This window comes from Acanthaster planci, unplaced genomic scaffold (genome assembly GCF_054643075.1).
Source record: "Acanthaster planci isolate LZ-2023a unplaced genomic scaffold, COTS_SCS Contig100, whole genome shotgun sequence".
NCBI classification, from domain to species: domain Eukaryota; kingdom Metazoa; phylum Echinodermata; class Asteroidea; order Valvatida; family Acanthasteridae; genus Acanthaster; species Acanthaster planci.
In genome coordinates, this window is record NW_028257722.1 from 13327 (window position 1) to 27346 (window position 14020).

General features: G+C 40.4%; 1 protein-coding gene across 5 annotated transcripts in view; it reads left to right on the forward strand.

Moving 5' to 3' along the window:
- The window catches only part of LOC147795255 (WD repeat-containing protein 81-like), a 43462-nt gene that overhangs the window by 874 nt on the left and 28568 nt on the right, over positions 1-14020 (forward strand). For 2 of the 5 annotated variants that reach the window (XM_087132140.1, XM_087132144.1), the window contains exons 1-2: positions 7982-8094; positions 11019-11163. In XM_087132140.1, the coding sequence (XP_086988266.1) occupies positions 11050-11163 (114 nt within the window). In that variant the 5' untranslated portion in view covers positions 7982-8094; positions 11019-11049. Of the gene's footprint in view, positions 1-2523; positions 2615-5115; positions 6260-7981; positions 8095-11018; positions 11164-14020 lie in introns of those variants that run through there. The other 3 variants (XM_087132141.1, XM_087132142.1, XM_087132143.1) reach the window with 3 other exon arrangements.

Below are 14020 nucleotides of genomic sequence, written 5' to 3' on the forward strand. Positions count from 1 at the left end.
TCTGAATCTTGGGCCAACTAAAAGCGATGCCATGTTTGTGCTCCTTATGGTAAATTTCCACCCTCTGCACCGTACTTCATCTGCACCTGTCAACTTGACTTCCGCCTGTCTCCCTGCAAACGTCCAATGTTCTAATACCCTGCTGTGACAGGGATGTCTGTGACAACCATCAGGACGGAGTATCAGAGCCATAGCTCTCCATGGAGTTTGAGCCTGGCCATCATTCTTGTCCTGCAACATTTGGACGGGCCCGACCCCCGGAAAAAAATCCCGAATCCGCCCCTGGCAAAGGTGGCGTGGGAGTTCACCCCAACATCACAGCAGCCAACAAAAAATTTGTTAGTTGTCTATTAAAAAATCATATAGGGCGCCTCATACGCGTCTTCAACTTCTGCGATGTAAATCTTAAAGAATCCCCTCCTTTGGATCCAACTCCCTCAGGATTTGCCATTGCTCCGTTCACAAGGTAAGTCCAGTTACTTGCCTATAGTTTATCGTTCCGACCTGTGCAAAACTTCCTACACAGCTAAAACACAAAATCCCAGCTGCCATTTTGATCTACTGATCGTTGAAGGTCAAACGTTCTGCGCGTACTGTAAAATATAATAATTATTCATGGAGATTGAAGATAAACACTGCTCACCAGAAGATGCATTAACGGCTTAAAGGCTGAATATTCGGCCTAAGTAGGCCTTCGTCTGAGCCTGATGTGAGACTGGAGATTTGAACGCTGTAAATTCTTCATTCAAACTGCCAGACCATGTTTTCATACATGTAACTATATGAACATTTTGCCATCTGCGCGGCACCCGACTAAAATCAAAACTATGGGCAAATTAAATTTACGCACAGTTGAAAAGAATTCCAGCCATAAAATGGAAAAAATTAAGCCACTTTTTTGACAGAAATAAATCCTCTATTGTACTTTCAAAACAATGCGGTTTCAACATTAGAAACAAGGAGGTGGCAGTACGGAGGAGTAAAAACGTGAATGTATTTTGAAAACCCAACGATAAACAAGTGCGGGCAATGGAAGCGCGTTGCCCACCATGAGCACAGAACGCGATTTTACGCCCTGCCATAATTTTGTCGATACTGGCGGTCGAGGCATAATGTCTGTGATACCACCGACAGATGTGTCTGTTACACGAAAAATTAAACTGTGTAGCACTGATAATGAGACCCGGGGAAATAAAAATTAAAATAGTGCTTACAGAGGATGTGCTAATATGGCCGAATTTTCGGCCCAACTGGGTCTTCGTCGGAGCCTGCCTTTTGTGGGGTTGGCGATTTGAATGCACTGAATTCCACATTCAAACCATCAGGCGTGAGCGCACCACTGGGTGTCCAGGTAGCGTCGGACCACAGATATAATTAATAGGAATATTTAGCTGCACGTATTACGCAAACGTGAATGCAAACGCGACAATTTTTATTTGCACATAGGTGCGCGAGCATCAAATGCCTGTTTGAAAGTTTAGATGCGCGTCCCGCACAAACTGCACATTTTCCAACGAACACTTGAATAAAAGGACAAATGACAAATCACACTGTTAAATCTTTCCAAAGAGGTGAAATTGGTCATCATAGAATCAGGCATAAAGAAATCACAGTTGCATAACCTTTGTTCTATATGAAAACGTCCATTTCATATCAGAGAATTTCATTGCATAATAATATTTTGAACCCTCCAAAAAGTTGCAGTTTCTCACGTTTTGACCCAACTTCGTGAACTTCCCATGTTTCACGTGTTGGACGTCCGTGCAAACTGCCCGTACGTGAGAAACAATGTAAAGGAAGCGATGACGTCAGCAAGTCCGCACTTTCTTCGCGTTTGTGTTCACGTACGTGCGCAATGCATGCAGCTAAACCTCTCTATTATAACGCATAGACAGCCAGATCGCATTCAAACCTATACATGATCATTTTGTTAGATCAAGTCGGATCAAAACTAGAGGCAAATTCACCCCTAGGCATAGGGAATCACGCAGAATTGAAGAACCATAAAATTCTATGAAACTCTTTTTGATTGTAAAACAAGCCTTTAGCCTATGTAGATTCAAAACCATGTGGTTGCAACATTGAAAAGAAGAGACAGCCGTACCGAAAAGCAAAAAAGTGAATGTATTTTGGGAGCACATGTAAACAAAATGTAGGCAATAAAGTGTGCTGCATTGAACGCGCTTCCATCCATCGTTTCGCTCAGTGTTTGCCCAATCCCGACTCTATCGGATACGTGCGCGTTCCTTCACTAGATCGCCCAAGGCATTGTGGGAAACAACATGGCGTGACAAGATCGTACCCATAGGAACGAGGTTGTGTTTGCCCCATTGATCTCCATTATAAAGCTTGGATAGGACATCGCGTCCAAAACACGTCCTGTGTGTGGGTATTTTCAGGAGGGTAATAACGAAAGTTACGAAATTTGTTGCTTGCACTTCCAAACAGAGATTTTCCAAAACTGGTTAAGGTTACATTTCACATTTCAAAGAAAACTGAATTCTGCATCTGGAATGGATACAGGATACAAGAACAATGGTTGAGGTGTGCGCAGCAGTGAATTGCCGGAGACCAGTGGTAAATCACGTTTGGAAGATGGAACGGCTTTTCACACGTGAGTAGCACTTACAGAAAGTTCCTGCATGCCTTGTACTTCATAATGCTTGAATTTACGTAGCCCCACTAGGATGGATGGATCGGGAGTGAGAGTCCGTGCCACACTAGTGGGGCTAGAATTTACGGTACGACAGTCTATTTAGCCTATATCAGGCTTATGAGTCCTCACTATATGTAGAAGTTGTGACCGTCTGAAATATTACTTATTGGCACATGGATGAAGGAACACAGAGCATGTGGGCTTTCAATAAATTTATTCAATGTACGAATGGATCGCAGTACATTTTTCCTGTGAGTGTGTAAAATTAAAATTAAGACTTTATTTCATTGTAATGATGGATTTTTTCAGTGTTGGCTGAGAAATGAATTTAAAAAACAAAAACAAACACCTTCATACACAAAATAGGTTGAATTTATCGATTTAATGACAAATGGGAAAAGCTACCGACATAGGGATGGATAGCTCAGTTGGTAGAGCACTGGTACGGTATTTCGGAGGCCGTAGGTCCCAATCCCGCTCCTATCAATTTCTTTATTCATCTTTATAAGAAAATGAGTAGGTAAATCCAGAAATAATATTCTTGAATATTCGGTTATTTTTACTTGTTTTCCTGAGGGAGGCCGAGGGCTTAGCCGCCATCCCATAAGAAAAAGGTCTCCATACTCATGATTTTGACGTAATAATGTACATGTACGTCAAACGGCATCACACACACAAGATCTTTTTTTCATGTGTTTTTTTTTTTTTTTTGTTCGGGCGCGTTGCGCGCCACGTGCATTCCGAAGCACAGCTTCGTTATACGAAAATGACGCTGACTGGCTATTCAGTAAAGTCAATCACGCGCGTATTTCAAAAGCTGCACGCTTGCGCCCACGCATTCTCCTGTGCGTCACGCATGCTTAAATCTGTATCGCACGTAAACACACTGACGAAAGTCCTAATTTAAATATCCCAAATTATAGTGGGATATTTAAATTATACAACACCGAGGGTTAGATCGCGCAAGGCATGGTGGGAACCATCATGGCACGGCAAGATCGTACCCATGGGAACGAGGTTGCTGCACTAGCGCCACCGCTTGGGTTCAGTTTGTGAAGAGGTACGGTCTAAAAAAAGTGCCGATACGACTATTGCTCTTTGCACGCTGCCGCCGTGCTAAGCCTCAATCTGGCAGCTTTACACAAAAAATAAAGCTGGTTCAGTGATTCACATGATGTATGTTGCTTAGTAATTTTGTGCGTGTTGTCTTAGTTCTTATTTATGATGAATGGAAAATGTTTTAAAAAGTTACGTGGATACGATTCTGACGTGATTGTACAAGTTGCTCGGCAGTTCGAGGCTACTGCACAGCCATGTAATTGAGTACCAAAGTTTTCTGAGTTTTCTGAGTAATGAGTGCCGAGTATGTACGGGCCAAAAATCCAAGTTCGAGTTTTTCAGAGCCGGAGTATGGGCCGAGTACGAGTAGAAAGATAATCGAGTACATCCAAGTTCATTGTAAAACTAAAACATTATGGAAATTTGCATTGTTAGTTAAAGAAAGTACACCAGCGGGACTGCAAGCGCTGCCAAGTACCGACACTCATTCACGAATACTCAATTTAGAGTTGATAAAAATGCTGGGTGACTTGTAACGTGTAGCTTACACTATGTGAATTTCTTTGTCAAAGTTCAAGCGAAAAATTAGTATCGAAAATATCCCAATTTCTTATTGAGTCCTGCGCGAGTACAATGTTGAGTTTAGGGACGAGTTTGAGTACAAAATGATGAAAACGTGCCGAATAGGCCTACCTTTTTTTCCTCGAGTACTTACGATCAAGTACAGGTTAAGTATTTATTGGTACTCGAGTTGTACTCATGTCCGAGTACTCCAACAATGCTCCTGCATGCCTATGGCGGCAGCGTGCCAAGAGCGAATAGACATTTTTTAAAATTTAGTTAGATCAAATTAATATCGCTTAAATCAAGCAGAATCGGTTTTAGAGGTGTTTAAAACAAATATCCTCTGCCTTTATTATCTCGTGGTGTGGTAAACCTAGCTTCCCTTGGTGATCCATGGAGCATTCTGTTTTAGGAGTACATTTTCAGAATTATGAGAATTCCATTTTCCAAATAGAAGTTTTCCATTTTCCAAATAGAATTCTCCATTGATCACCTTTGGAAGCTAGTTTTACCTGTAGCAGTGAATATTTGTATATTATGCAGTACGATTGAATTATTCGTTCGATTCAACGGTACCCCAACTACGGTACTCGTGGAATGCAACTTCACCTGACTGAGTGGTTTTGACCCGTTTCACGTTATCTCATTCTCAGTAAGAAAGAGGAAAATAATGTGGGAACGAAAATCAGCAACATTGTACGGTACTTGTGGATGGCTCTTGTGTGAATCTGTTCTCGAGCAGCCGCAGCGGAACGTATTTGTTCTCCTAACAGCATGAACAGAAGAGGATTTATGAAGATATTGTAACAAATAATGAATATATATTAATATTTGTCTAAAACGTCCTCGCTGGCGATGACGTTTGATACTGCGGACATTGTCCAAATTAGCATAAAAGGTGGTTTACAAGTGGAGCCAAGTTACTTGGACTTGTGTTTCATTTGACCGAATTGTTCTGTAATGAAAAGGAATGAGGTTGTGGATGTGGGACTTGACATATTTATTAAAATTGCAAAAATATCTGAGCAACCCACCACGTGCGGGGCTCTGTTATGGTCGTGCCAGAACTTGTACGAAGGTACTCCCCACCCGGATGAGCCGATGCTTAGTCGTATTTAAACGCTCTGCACTAGCCGCAAACTTCAGGAAGCCTATTTTACACCCAATGCACCAATCTGGGACGGTACGGGACGGACAGCCGAAACGGTAACTCTGCAACCGAGCGCACGGCGTCGGGAGAGACGGAGCTGCGAACGGGGTTGATTCTCTACAGGGCCACTCGGTACGGGACCACGAGTTAAGCGATGGGCTAACACTCTAGCGGTCAATCACTGGTTTGGTGGCGATGATACACCCACACGACCGAACCGATGTACGGCAATGCTACGTTATAAACGTTGTCGCGTGCAGCTATTTTCAATCACGGTGTACGGCGTCTTTCACTGCTACCTTATTTTATTTCAAGACATTGTCTCAAGGTGTTCTAATATTTTCTGTATTTCGCTACAAATGTCTGTAGCCATGATTATAGGTAAATAGTTCTGCGCATCTTTAAGGGACTTTTTTGAAACTTTCTACATACTTCAGGTGGACATTGGGAAAACCACAGGTGAAGCCTTGACCCTGCGGCCTCGTTCAATTTGAAAGGATAGTATTAAGAATAATTACATAATTCTAGGGAAGACGTGTGGTAGATATTCATTGTGCAGAAATCATCTCACTAATTATCTGGTTGTTTTAGTTTTCTAAGGTTTAAGGTATAGAAAGGGGGACACAAAATATCGAATAATACTGTAAATTTAGGAACACTCAGCCCCTTTTATAAAAATGGTACGGGCAAAGCTAATCGGCCAAAGGTCAATAGTCGTGTGACAAAACGTAAAAGTTGGTGGGCACATTGCTAAGACCTGCGGCATGTCAACATTGGCAATCGCATCGATGTTTCACATTTATTTGTGTGGTTACACTTAAGCTAAGCAGGTAAGCTGCTGTTGATGAGTTTGTCTTTTGCTTTGACGTTTTACATGTTTGATCAACGTTTTCCTGGAGTACCATCACCACTATCATAAGCAGGATACGGGGGTAGTCCACTACTCAATAGACTGGCCCCCAGGGATGCATCATTATCGTATGAGCACATAATTAATCGGGTGACTGTTCAACTTTCCATACCCTTGTCTTGGTCAGCATACCTGTGTGATTTTGTGTAATAACAGAAAGGCATTGTGGAAGGCCAAAGGTTCAATGTTTGCTCCGTTTTCCTTCCCACAGTGCCTTTTTACCATTGTGCAAAATCACCCATCATGCCCATGTAAAATGATGTAGTTAGCCCCACTATAGCACTGCAGTAGCACGACAAGTGTGGCACAGACCCTAGCTCCCGCTCCATAAGCTCCTGCTCCATTGAGTGGGAGCTAGGGTCCGTGCCACACTAGGGCCGTTTTCCAATTGTCAACTTCGGCTCCGTCTCTGGCTTCAACTGTTTTTTTAAATAGCTGACTTTGAAGCTGTAAGCACAGTAATCAGTCTAACAGTGCCACAGAACATTAAATCCATTGTAACATGCAAGAAAGCCAAAAATTACAGTAATCCAGTGCAATTTAAACGCTTCAGGCCCACGATCGGAGATTGGTTTTGGGAACGAAGCCTGAGACAGAGACGAAGTTGAGTATTGGAAAACGGCCCAGTAGTGGGGCTACCATGTAGTATATCCGATAGTCTAAGGCTTATGGTTTAAAATTATACATATTTATTTGTTTTAGATACATGTACATATGATGTAGCAATGTACAAACTCCCATAAGCACAGTTTGATGGGGAGGTTAATTCACCTCATAGGGCCTATCCCATTAAAATTTTGAAATTCACAAGCATTTTGCCCATACACGCCAGGGAAAATCAGTACAGTAGCATGTAATCTCTCATTCTCAATTGTTTTCAGCAGTGTTAATTAATCACAACAGGTTGATTAATCACAGCATGGCTCCCATCTTTTACTTCCTTTTTTCCTGTCACCCGCAAATGAAAGCTAAGCTGTAACTGGTCATTTGAATAGAAGCAATTGGGCCAATCAGAGTGTGGACATTTGGACATGGTCATCTGGCGAGAGTAGAGTCCAAATACCCCGTCATAGGCCTTTCCTTCCATTAATCAATTTCACTCAAAATAAATTGTGCACTGTCGTACCCAGAATTAAAATCCTTAGAATTCCGCCCCAACAGTCCTGAAACCGTCTAATGCTCCCACTTCAGGATTCAGTGGAGATCAAAGATCCAGTGGGGTTAGAAAGATTTACTCACATACATGTACAGGACAAAAAGAGAAATTTCCTGTTCAAATTGGAAACGCTCTTGTCAGCTGAGCTCGAAGTCACCATCTGCTTCATGGAGGGATTCAAACTGTACATGTATGTTATATATACCTGGAGATGATGTCACGATGTGCTGGCCAATGAGTGCAAATCGAAATCTAATATAGATTGGTAGGGCCTAATGATAAATGTTATGACACGCCATGGTTACCTTAACTATAGCCACTTTGTAAATATTTCATATAAGACCTGCATGTATCTTTATCATCTGATTGGTGGATCATTGATTACGTGTTATTGAATTATAGGTTCTGTTTTATAGTACCCATTGAATAGAACTTCTTTTCACGTTAGTGGTTTCTGCTTCCTTTTCATGTTTCATTCCCTGTTAGAAAGATGAAAGCAATGTAGGGATGGGAACTAGTCTAGCATTGCATGGTACAACCAGTGGGTGGTGCTTTGGACACGAAACGGATTCGCAAAATGGCAGACGTTAATACAGAAGGTCAGTTTATTCTAATAAGAAGATTTACACAACTAAATAAAACAAGTAATTTATGCAGTGTTCCAATCCACTCTTCTTTGCCTCGTTGCATGGAACATTTCATCTGTCACCTCATGAAATTATTCTTACCATAGCACTCAAAACATTCATAAGACAGTTTCTTTTTATTGCAGGAATGTGAAACATTCACAGTTTGTTTTATACTAATCCTGAATAAGTTATCTGTAAACTTTGTTTACAAGCAGTATTAGTCATCTTAATTACAGAAAAAAGCCATGCAGATTCTCAACAGTGTTAAGTTTCAGGAACACACTGATCCTCTTCTGAGGATGGCCAGAGTATCCTGGCTGAAACATCAACTTAACACTCACCGGTTCTTCTAAGAACCACACCTCTTCCAAAAAAGAGATTATTCCATGGTGTGACTGCAAGCGTATATCTCATCACACTGATCTTCTCTTATACAATTGTTGCACATTGATAGTTAAAGGTATTTAATCTATACACCTAGGGTCCTTCATGTTTCAACTCAACAACCTAAATCTATTTATTCATTATTTTTAAAAATGAAGAAATACATTATCACTTCACAAGGCAGTGCCATGAATTTCATCAATCATATGCGTGTACCGAAATACATATATCGAGAGCAGCTGTGAAACATGAGGTGCCTAAGCTGTGGAGTTCAGTGGACATATCCTTGAAAAATATAGCCAGTCTTTCTGTCTTCAAGCATAAATATAAAAAAGAAAATGTTGAATGACTATGTGATAAATAACTTTTTTTTTTCCGCATGTGTATGTGTAGTAGTATTTCCTACCCACGTTTCATTACATGGTTAATTGTGTTTTGGTATTTTTGACACGTATTTCATGTACAAATACAACTATGCTATGCGTTTCAGAGGCCTCCATTCACTGTAGCACTGTATTGTTACTGTGACATGTTACATACGGAAAGTGAAATGAAAGTTGCTACTTTGTCTGAAGTAAACATGCATCACGAAGCTTTCATATTCTGCCTTTGTTCATTCTTAAACATGTTCCTGTGTCTCTTACAAGTTGCCATAGTAATTTGATAATCTGTTCAGTTTCTTGATAGCAACCATTACTTACCAGCTAAATAAAAGTGTTATCATCCATGGAGGTAGAATCACATCTACCTCCATGTCTCATCTGACAGAAGACAAAATGTTACTAGTGTTTCTTGCTTATTGCTATCACCCAGTACATATTCATATATATTGTGTTTTCATGAACACGCACAGTGCAGTGTTCTCTCTGTGTGTGAAGAGCGGCAACTATTACTATGCATGCGTGGGTATAACCTGTCAGATGGCAGGGATGTATTCAGATGTACATGTATATATAACAATGTTTTAGGCTGGATAGTTGATGTAAACCCCTCTCCCCCTCCCAGAGGTATTGGAAATCGACAAACCAGGTTGTTGAGGGAACTACATGTAGATGAAGTTTATCATAAGGTCCGTTGATATATCTATTTCCAGTAACTCCCATGTTAAAGCCTTTTTAAGTCTGATTTGTGGTACCCGGTAGGACATTTTAAAGTACTTGTACATGTAGATGCCTATGTACATGTATAAGTGGTGCACACATGTATTACTCTGATGTATAAATTTTATATTTAACCGGACACGGTCGGAAAGGAGCCCTGTTAATCTCTTTTGACCGCATGTGCTGAGGAAGAAAGCAAAGCAAGTTTGATTTAGTTATTGCAGTGTAAAATCTCTTCAGAGAAAAATAAGGCTACACTCTGATAACGATTTTAGAGTGTTTTCCGAAGACTAAGGTAAAAAAGTGCAGAAGTTCAGGGAAAATGACGTTAAAATGTATGCCCCTGTACATTTTCAGTGAGTCGCTCAAGCTTGTTGCTTCCTCTTACCATTTATGAGTATGTGCACATAAATTAGAATTTACGTGTGAACTGGTCTGTAAGGTTGTAATTAGGGTAGAAAGGCAATCCACATGCAGCATGCATGCATGGGCAAACGTACACGTACATGTACTGGTACAACTGGCGTTAGAGGTCATAGGGGCCAATTCACGTTTGGCTTAATTTGATGCTGGTGCGATTTACGTTACACGGTACTTTGAACCAAAACATCACGAGGATTGCCAACTGTAGAAAACTGAACTTTTTGAGAATTTTAATATTTGACAGTTCATGACTTGTTTTATTTAGCAAAATTTGCATATCTTTGTGGACAGTATTTTCTGTCATTCTGTTTCATTGAACACCTCATCCAATTTCTTTCCAGTTGTTTTTTGATAAGTTTGAGAGTTTACTTTTGGTTTGAAAACTTCAGAAAGCCCTTCATGAAAGACATGAAATGAGATAAGCTTAGTTTTAAAACAATAAACTTTCATTTAGTGAAGTAATTTCAGACGGGTACGTTCGACACCAAAAAATGTACATCTGACACAATATAATACTGTATATGCTTTTTCTGAAAGTCACAATCAGATAAAAATATGTCTAGCCTTGAAGATTATTAACAGAGGTCTTCTAAAACTAAAGACAGGAAAAAGATTACCTCAAGTCCTAGCACATCACAGAGTTTGTGATACAAAAATGGAAACTCAAAAAATTAATTTTCTCTGAGTACGTGCGACATCGTGGTGTTTTGAGTTAGTTCCTACAAGGGTAATAATGCTGATTGGGTAATTGATTTACCAAATCAATTTACCAACTAGCTGATGCCTTTTTTCAAAAAGAAAACCAGCTCGACGATTGTAAGTCCCAAATTCACATCGTTGACGTATCTGAAATGTACGTCCAACACCGTGAAATTGCGCACATTTATTATTGGTCTGAATTGACAAAGTGCACTTTTTTTATGAAACATTTATGTATATCTGTATAGAATGCCAACAATTTGTAAATTTTGTTTGTTTTCATTTCAGTGATACCCAGTAGTTAGTGCCAATTGTTGGAATGCCGAAAATCAACATGGCCACTCAACCAACCTCAAACCTGTCAACCATTTTGGATGAGCTCAAGTTGAAGCCATCACAAGTTCAAGAAGTTTCAGGCAACATTGTAGCGGTGGTATGTTCCATATGGACTTGTTAGTTGTTTAAACTCACTCATAACAATGTCTGTAACACCTGGTTCAGAATGGCTTACCGGAGTCAGACAAAACCAAATGGAAGTAGGATAAAGAGTGACTTGATCTCATCATCAGACAGCTGCAGAGCAGTCAACTAAAAGTGAGTCAGTCCATTAAAATACAAATTTAGTTCCAGACTTGCAAGTACATGTGTATATTTACATGTACACGCAATTCAAGTTGTGAGCAGCACTGCTGATAGAAATTTATAAAAATATGAGTATATGAAGTTCATGTTGCATACATCATTTCCTGCACTGTTTGACAACATGTGGACAATCATGACAATCGTGAGCATTAAACATTGAACACATGAATTGGCTCACCAGCTAGTTTTGTGTGCCAGCCCGGTTAGATCTATTAAACATTGAACACATGAATTGGCTAGCCAGCTAGTTTTGTGTGCCGGCCTGGTTAAATCTATTAAACATTGAACACATGAATTGGCTCACCAGCTAGTTTTGTGTGCCAGCCCGGTTAGATCTATTAAACATTGAACACATGAATTGGCTCACCAGCTAGTTTTGTGTGCCAGCCCGGTTAGATCTATTAAACATTGAACACATGAATTGGCTCACCGGCTAGTTTTGTGTGCCAGCCCAGTTTGATCTATTGTATTTAACAAAATTTCATCGAAGTTGGTTTCTCATTGTTAACGTCATCTGGAGGGCCATCTTACCATATTTGTCAAGATTTGCCATGGTGCCAGTTGTTTATGGGATTCTCAAATGCTTTACATTATGAATACATGTACATTTGCATTGAGTTTGGCTTATGAAACGAGTGACGTCTGAAACTACACCTGAAATTGCTCTTTCCCAGGGCAAGGTCAGCCCTGCTTGAGACCAGGGTTGAAACTTTTACCCTTGGGGTGAGACACTTTCCCCAGGGCAAGAATGATTAAAATGTTAAATATGCCCAAGGTACAGGTGGGAATTTACCTTTAATTAAAAAAAAAAACGTTAAGAAAGCTTTCCCATACTGTTTTAAGCTTTAAACTTTTAGCCAACACTAAGCAGGAGTAGATGTATTTGTTCATGTATTTACAATTATTTTTCACGGGTAATAGATTCAGAAAAGAAAACCTATCACGTGATTAACCACTTCCTGCCGGGGACTCCGGAATCGGAGACGTATGCTATATATGCGTAGCCGTGGTCTCTGAACTTGGAGAAAAGAAACAGGGCCCCGTAACAAAAGACCGTACTCCGAACAAAAGACCAGGCTGCTGGGCATTATCAAAATTTTTCACTCTCAAAAGTGGTGATAATCCAGCCTTGTTTTGAAACCGTATACAAGGGTTTGGGGCATTTATAGCGAGTGGATTACCACCAGGGACAAAAGCGCTCCACCACCGCAGCAATGAGCCACACAGCATCGCTGCATACTAATCTGGCCCCTATTGAAAAGAGGTCAACAGTGCACTGAGCCAGGTTTGTGAACAAAAGAAAGTTACATAACACCGCACAATCTGGGCTCTTTTTACAAGGCTGCAGGCCTGGCTGAAATACTCGGGCATCAATGAAGGTCTCCTGTCAACTTAGAGTAGTGCTTAAAGTTTACTTTGTGCGGCTATAAACGTCCGATTAATGAAACGATGAATTTTGAAAATGGAAAAAATTATGCTGGCCCAGCATCATTAACATTGAAAAAAATGTCCCGGCATGAAGTGGTTAATGATACAGTGTATACCGCTGACCCCAAAACACCATGGGTAGATAGCCTATGGCTGTAAACACGGTACATCTTCACATGCAAGTCTCATAGTAGGGGCATGCTCAAAATGCAATGTTCCTGCGTGGTTCTTGCCCACTGCATTGATTGTTCCATATGTCAAGTTTAAGTGCATGATTTGTTGTGTTTTTGTCATAAAATAAAACATACCTCGGTCTTGTGCAGTTTACACTGAGACCTTGGTCTCAAGGTTTCCATGCAATAATGCATAGAATCTATTGCTCCCGGGCAATGCATTAAGTGTACGAGTAGACTTTAAACCTTTGCAGTTGTTGGAGATAAGTCTATGCCGAGGATTTATAGAGAACCGCTTCAACAAATATCCAGTGTCTGCAAAAGCACTTTGAAGTTAAAAAAGTGATGCATGAGCCTCACCTACTGCTAGTGTTGTGTTGCAGCTGCCGGTGTATGGTGCTGGTTTGTTTTTTGGACTGCCATTGGAGCCCTGCAACACTGACAGGTTCAGTGCTGTCATCCTCATTCATCAGCGAGTAAATTATATTACTTTCGTAGGAATTGAATCCACTTTCATGATAAGAATAGATATGTGTTTATGTCTTTTTCTTGGACAGATTGAAAATTGTAGACTCGGCAAACAAGCATGTACAACGATTGTCTTTTTTTCTAGAAGCTGCACATGTACACACATACAAGATAGCCAGTGATTCAGCCTAATATTCAGATCTGAGTACTCTTTACTGACCGCATTATTCTCCATGGTGTATGAATAGTCTGTTGCCACTTCACGTGAACACAATTGCACTCAACATGTACATGCCACGCAAGTTACATTCCACTCCACCTTCAATGTCTCGTACTCCTTCAATTCAGAACAAATCTCACAATTATTTTGACCAGCTAAGAATAAGACTTTAGGTTTATGCATCTTAGAGATGAATGTGTATACTATTGAGCATTTTCTACACGTCATCAAAACTCCTCGTTTTCATGCATATATCTTCATGCATGCTTCGTGCATGCCTCCTGTGCCTTTCTCCCCATTACATCATCAACCCAACATAAACACAGAGCTTGACCTTGTGTGTTTCTGAAATCGGCCCA